At 46.0% G+C, this 7403-nt stretch overlaps 1 protein-coding gene across 1 annotated transcript in view; it reads right to left on the reverse strand.

The window, feature by feature from the left end:
- LOC103352827 (plexin-A1-like) overlaps nucleotides 1–7403 on the reverse strand; it is a 271387-nt gene that overhangs the window by 153732 nt on the left and 110252 nt on the right. The window contains 1 exon segment of the mRNA XM_008275498.1: nucleotides 6626–6725. Within this exon segment, the coding sequence (XP_008273720.1) occupies nucleotides 6626–6725 (100 nt within the window).

The following is a 7403-nucleotide window of genomic DNA, read 5'->3' on the forward strand; positions in this document are numbered from 1 at the left end:
CTGGCTTCATTTTCTCAGTGCAGAAACCAACGGGTGACGTCACGGTAGCTACGTCCATCTTTTATACAGTCTATGGTCGTGACTTAACATTCCGACCCTTAACAATCCGACAACCCTGCTATCTGACAGGTTTTTATGAAAACTGGACCTATGAAAAATAGCCTGAACATACCGACAGTCTTGGATTCCCACTCCGACGTGACATTTTGGATAACAGCGTATTATCTGACTAAACAATCCGACAGATTGGCTACGTTCAGACTGCAGGACTTAATGCTCAATTCGGATTTTTATGTGAAATCTGTTTTGGTTTTTTGTGAGTTCGTTCATATTTCCAACTAAATGCGACTTGTATGTGATCTGCTGTGTGAACTTCATACGACCCAAAAGTGTCCCGCATGTGCAAAAGAGGGCACGACAATGTCACGAGCATGCTCAGTGTTTACGGAAGTAAACATGGATGGTAACGCCCCGGCCCCGCCACCGATGGTGGAAACAGAACTCTGACTGCTATCCTATACGAGCATCAGCAGCTAAGTGTCAGAGCGCTGCCCCGCCGTGGAAGTGGTTCCCCCCGACTGTGCCAAATATTCAGATATTCATCATTAATTGGATCTGTGTTGTTCAGACTGTCATGAAACGACCAGATACAGGTCGCATAGGGGCAAAAAAATCGTATTTGGATCACTTTACCTGCCGTCTGAACATATTTACCTTTGATGGACCCGTGCACAAGCGCACCGGTCAATTAGACATGAAATCCAGCGATGTGCAGTGTTCTAACAATACACTGGTTATTAAAACAACTATAAACAATAAATATTAACAACAAATGAGCCTTCAAGCATCAAGCCCTCCTTGTATCTCGACCTCCGTCTTGACAATCCGACAGCCTTGCTATCCGACATAAAAGAAGGTTTTACATTTAGTGTCGGCCAAAAAAAAACCCCACAACATGTTAAATGTAAATGCTAACGCTGTTTCATTTTTGCTGAGCGTCTGAGAATTTTAAGACAATACGAGGGCTGTGAGTGTTTTTATGACACTGCAGAAGCCACAGTCTGTGAAATGTGAAAGCTGTGCACTGCAGTAAAATGTAGCTGCGCTGAACACATTACAATCCCATGTACACTTCACATGAACAAACAAATGATGCAACCTGAGATTCAGTCTGCATCCAGTGAAACTCTCCTTTCCTCCCGTCAGGTAGATCTTTCCTCAGAAAAGCGACTTTGGAAAAACTCTTGTCTAGACAAAAAAATAAAACTTGAACGGTAAAGTCAAAGGACGTACTAAATCACAATACTACCTTCGCTGTTTGGTTGACAAGTGATCTCTGACAAGTCCAGAGCAAAAAAAACCCCCCCACAGTAATGAGCCACCGTGGGGGTTTAAAACCGGGTCCTCCAAACTGAAGGACAGTTGCTCAGCTCACAATGCCACCCTGCTGCTGGAAAGACCGACTTTAAATTGGATTTCGGTCTAATCCTTGCACCGTCTTTGTCCCTCCGTCCTTGGTTTATTCAGATTTTGGAGGGTTAACTCCTAAATCGCCTGTACTGGAGCGACGGAGTGACGGCAGAGGCTTCATATCGTCAGAGATAAGCCAGTGAGCCCGGCAGCGTTGAGGTTTATAATCAATGCCGGTGGATTTCCATGGGGAGAAGGGTGGGCTGAGGTTATGCTAACAGTCTGATGTTTGTTAGTGGAGCTGGTGAGGCAGTTCCTCCTCACTATTAACCCCGGGGTTTATCGATTTCTTGTTGCAGGGGTTGTGTGCATGCGCGCTCACGACTAACACACACTCGCGGGCCGAGGCGAACTTATGCACACAAGCTTGTCACCCGCGTTAACGTCGAAGCGCTCCTCCGGGTCACCTGGGCAGTGGAGACTTGTCCTACAGTAGAGCTGTCAATGCCCGGACTTGGGTAAGTGGCTGCGCTGCTGCAATATAGTCAATAAAATCCCCTGCTATTTAACAAGGCCTCGCAACAGAGCCGGGTCAAACGCCTTTTCATCTTCTCCAAGCTTTTTTGTTCTAGCGTGGCCGGATCGATGGAACAAAGCTGTTGATATGCGAGCGACGACCCCGCACAAGCGTATATGAAAGAAGCTCAACGATCATATGTTCGTTCAATTGTGGTCAATGTGGTTAAAGGCACAGATAAAGCAGCAATTCTTTCCTAATTAGGAGGCTGGTCTTTTTTATCTGCTGCTCACCAAAACGTGTCAGCATATGCCAGCCCAAATGAAGCAGGCCACTAACCCATTCTGAGGTACAAAGCTTAAAGCTTTAATGGCCTAATCGCTACTTGAACCAGCCACGGGCACGGTGTGATTCTTGATTAAAACCTCCGATTGGTCCGACATCATATCGCCCAGATATCTGCCGCCGGTCTGTCATGTGCGTAGTGCTCAGAACACAGATAAGACCGGCTGCGCTATGTGATCTATAAATAGGCCTCTTTGTGTTTTATCCAATAAAGCTCCAAAGTGAGCGGCAATAAAACGATGCATACATCATTAAGCTATACGGCACAGGAGCCGGATGAGATGTTTAGATTCTCAACAGGGGACCGAGACTCATTATAAGATATTATTGCGTCTCGTCTCAGCCATGTCCAAAAGCGGTAAGTCTCAACCCTCAGTTTAATTAAACCAGGTCATATTCAATTAAAAAAAAAAACTGGACCAACAACTATTGCCACAAAAAAAGAAAAAAAAAATCAGCTAATGTTGATGTAATCACAGAAAGTGCTTCCCAATGGATGAGTCCAAAAGTTGCCAGAAGATCAAGAAGGGGGGTGACAGCGAACGGCCTGCCTGGAAACAAGAAGCCCTTCCCGGGGGCTGCAGAGTGGGCCGGTCCCCTCCCTCGAGTGGCTCTTTTCTCTGCATAGATTTCAGCCCTTTCATATTGTAATGGTCACGGTGGCCTGAGGCTGGGGCGCTAACCTTTTAGCTGCGTGGGACGCATTATTCCTGACACAATGGGCACAATCTCTGTCTCGTTGGCTAACACTCTGCTTTATATCTCTCTTTCCCTCTTCGTACCTCCTTCGTCTCCTTCCCCTCTCCAAGTCTCGGGGAATGCGAGTTTCCCTCCAGCGCTCTCTCCCCTCCCGTTTGTTTCTCTTCCTCTCTTTAAAGATGTATTATTCCTCCTCCCGCATGCTCAATTAAACTATTCCAAACCTCTTTTTTAATGCAAATTTCTAATATTGTAACAGCGTATGTAAATAGCTCGCAGCGTAATCAGCTGTGCCAAGTCTGTGCCTTCTGTCTCGGCGTGCTCCTTCTGACTGTGCACGCACCTGTTTGTGTGTTGGCGCGAGTGTTTGTGTGTTGCTGCTGCTGCTGCTGCATCCACCTTCGAGCGTGTTGCGCGACGGCTGCGTGAAGCTGCACACGAGGCCGCCATGGTGCTCGCCCGCCCTGGCGCTCGCCCGCAGGCTGCTCCGCTCGCGCATCTGTGCCGGTACTGTACGTCTGCCGCCGCCGCTACGCCTCCGCCCGCCCGCCCGCTCGCCGCAACAACCCACGAGGATAACTCCATTACCAGGCGCTGAACGTCGTGACTCCGGCGCTCGGCTTCCCACGGTCGGGGTCAAAGATTTAGAGGTGAAAGGTGGCGGCGGAGGAGGAGGAGGAGGAGGAGGAGGAGCGGTGTATAATATGTGGGTTTATGTTACAGCTGCTGCGGTAAGAACTGCACTGTAGTTTTACAGTCCTGCAGAGTCCTGAGGGGGGGCGAGCAAAGCCAACATCAAAGGCTTAAACAGCAGCACGCCTGTTTATGCAGCAAAGAGAGGAGGACTAGGTGGGCTAGTTAATCAGGGTACACACACACAAATGGGCCTGGATGCACACAAATAAGCGTGACGACACTACAGAGCTCTTTTTTTTTTTTTTGCAGTTACTTGGACTCACAAAAAACAAACATGTTCCCGCACACACACACATTCGCACAAATGAATCAAAGCCATTGAACCGGGCCTGCAGGCCCTGAGAAGTGGCCCAGGTGAGCTCTCTCTCCGAGCCCACTCCATTATGACCATCTCCACACATGCACCCCGGCTCGAGCTAATTAACGGCCTATTACTATGCAGATATATGCAGGGCCAAGAGCGGAGCGCGAGCAATAAATGGGCTTGATGAACGAGAGAGCAGCAAGGAAAAGAGAGGCGAGAGGGGGGGAAGAGAGAGGGCTAAGAGGGGCTGGGGCCAGGGGACGGAGAGACGGCTAAAGTGAGGAATGAGAGAGCAGAAAGTAATGGGCAGACAAGAGGAAGGTGGGAAGACAGGGAAGAGGGCCACGGGGCTGGAGGGAGCGAAGGGAAGGACGGCGGCGGGACAAGTGCACTTTACACTTATTACCAGCTGCTTGTAGTGCCGGTGACTCAGGAATTAAAGGCTGCCAGTTTAGAGTTTTGAACAGAATTAAGCTCCTCAGCCACACTGTCCTCATCTTTACGGAGTGAAATATGCGACGTCCGGAGTGAAGGAAGTCAATTCCGTGCACATATTTACCGGTGATAAGCGTCTCCGAGGCGCCCTGATTCTTTTTTAATGATGTTTAAATGATGTAAACATTAGCAGAGGAAGCGACGCAGTCATCAATCTGCGTTTGGCAGACGAAATACAAATCCACTTTAGCCGCGGACGCGTCGTCGTTTCAGGTGAATCGACACGAAGCGCAGATTCGTGAACGGGAGCGTGTGCCAGGTGGAAGACAGCGGAGTGAGAGAAACTCTGCCGGGCAGCGAATCCCAATCAGCGACTTCGGGGGAGCAGCCAAGAGTCATTTAGCGAATGACATTTTATTTATTTTCATTTAACCTTTATTTAACAAGGCAGGACAATTAGGAACACATTCTTCATTCATTATCAGGCCGATCTCGCCGCCGCCGCTCTCTCTCTCTCTCTCTCTCTCTCTCTCTCCTCTCTTTGTGTAAGTTTAAATGAACAGTTTCTCCGCTGGTACGAAGAGAGAAACACACAGTTTCAGAGTTTTTAAATTGATCAGCTAGAACACTAATATGACAGATAATACTTCAGTCAATCACAAACCCCTGTATGTGTGTGTGTGTGTGTGTGTCTGTTGTTTGGACATCTCAACAACTGTACACCCGACGTGCTTCTAACTTGGCGAGTCTGTCACTGGGGACCAGAGGACGTGCAGTGTTGGATTTGAGGCGGATCAAATGAACGGCGGCCGTCGCTGTGGCCTTCGGCTGCATGCGGACAGAACTCCGGTTGCTAGGTGACATCATCAACGGCAACTGTATGAGGTCATGGACGAAATTCTAAAACGGAGATTCTGTTTAGAGCTTGGTTTACGTAAACCGGGATTAAAATAGTCTGATTATGTCGAACTTGCCTTGTAGCACACCCCACAGCTCTTTTGGCTGCTTTTCGGCTGAGCCAAAACTTGCCCCTGTCGCTAGGCAACATCATGAGAGATAAATGTATGACGTCACCATGTGGAAAAAACTTTCTGCTGCCCATCAGCCGTACGTCACTTGAACTAAAACAACCACCAAGCTAGCTGCTAACTGAAGGCAATATAGTTGTTTATAGTGGTCACATATTCTCCTTTATACTTATTAAATACCAAATAATTAAAATAAAAAAAACAACCTAAACATCCTGGGTCAAGGATTGATATCTTGGGACCAGCATGTGGAGCATCGACACAAAGAAAGAGCTTCAGTTTGTCGTTTGGCTAAATCACAGAAGCGACACTAATTAGCTGAGAGTTGTCCTCGTAAGCAAACCTGACAACTAAAACAGCTTTCCTCTCCGTGGCTTCTTACACTATTTATATCATACAGCAGCTACTATAATTTTAAAAAAAAAAGAAATCTTGGCTCTTGCAATTTGAAAACAGCATTCTTAAAAAAAACAAAAAAGAAGTGTTGCTAATCAATTAGCTTTTCTACTCTATCAACTGTTATTCCATCATAATGCAGTATATGTTAAGCACCGCTTGTGACAATTTGAATGAATTGCTCTCTTCAGCAAATTAAAACAGTGCCTCCGATATAAAGGCTTTCCTTCCCTGCTCTTCTTTTTTTTTTTTTAAAGAATAGACATGCAGAGAAACAAACAAACAAACAAAACAAAGCATGTAAAAATATCTTTACACCAGTGCTGAAAAGCAAATCAGTATTCCTATACGTAAATTAGAGATAATTAATTTCCAACCAACATGACTGACGTGTTTTACCCTCCCAAGCTCGGCTGCTCTTCGACGTCTTGCATGGTTAGGAATCGATTTATTATTTCACTCACCAGTAGGCTCTTCATTGCTCCAGATTTAATTAACTAATTGATTTGTAAAAAAAAAAAAACTTGAATACATTGGATAGCGAATTAGCAGAGGTCGCGCGCTGTTCTCTCCGTTCCCCATGAAATGAGTTATTCGCCGGCCAATGTTTTTAGCACGACTGCTGCTTTGGGTAAAGAAGTACCGTCAGCGTTTTATTGATCATCGCTTTCCACCAATATGCATCTTACTGGGGGTGTAGCGTCATATTTGAAGCAGCATTACCGCCACCTAACTTGGAAACGCATACATTTTCTCTCCCTCTTGCCTCCTCGCTGAGCAAGAAACTGAACTTACGACTGGTGGACGCTGCAGTTGTAGAAGACAAAGTCCACGCTGGCAAACTTCTTCCCCGTCTCCTTCGACTTCAGATACAACTTTATCACGCGTTGGTCACCTGCAAGAAAACACAAGCGTTGAATGTTATGTTTCCCCCACTAGTCTCCCCTGACATCATCACTTACAACCAGCATCTGGATAAAGTTTCATGACTCCAGGATCATGTCCGGTCTCAGGCAACTTTTTCTGAAATGCTAGCGGCTTCATCGTACTTGTGTTTCCCCGTATAGCTGGCACTTTTGAGCCACAGTGGTTCTGCTGGAAAGTTAACAGAGCCTTGAGCAGAATCAATAGAAAGTGTTAGAGACTCGGTGAAGGAAACACTTTAGTCGTCTGTGTGCGTTCACTGGTTTTGACAAGTAAGTTTGTGAGCCTGCTAATTCCAATTTTGATAATTGCAAAGAAATGGGTTTCAATTAAAAAGGAAAAACTCAGCCGAATGAAGCGAACCCATTTCTATTTGGGTCGCATCAAATACTACTTTTTGAAAAACTGAGTCGTCTTACTTTCAAAACACACACGTTGGGTTCGGGTCAGTTACACATTCAGACAGTCGGTGAATCTAAACAAGGTATGTCCAGCTATTGGTAGGACTGATTCACTGCTACAGATATATGTAGCCTTAAAGTGTTCAGTATTAAATATTACAAAACCATTTAAAAACTACTACAAATAATTATAAGCAATAAGCCATGGGTATGTATGTAATGATATGAACATTATATTAACCTCCTAA

The sequence above is a fragment of the Stegastes partitus genome, unplaced genomic scaffold (genome assembly GCF_000690725.1).
Source record: "Stegastes partitus isolate 25-593 unplaced genomic scaffold, Stegastes_partitus-1.0.2 Scaffold53, whole genome shotgun sequence".
In the NCBI taxonomy this organism is placed as follows: Eukaryota; Metazoa; Chordata; class Actinopteri; family Pomacentridae; genus Stegastes; species Stegastes partitus.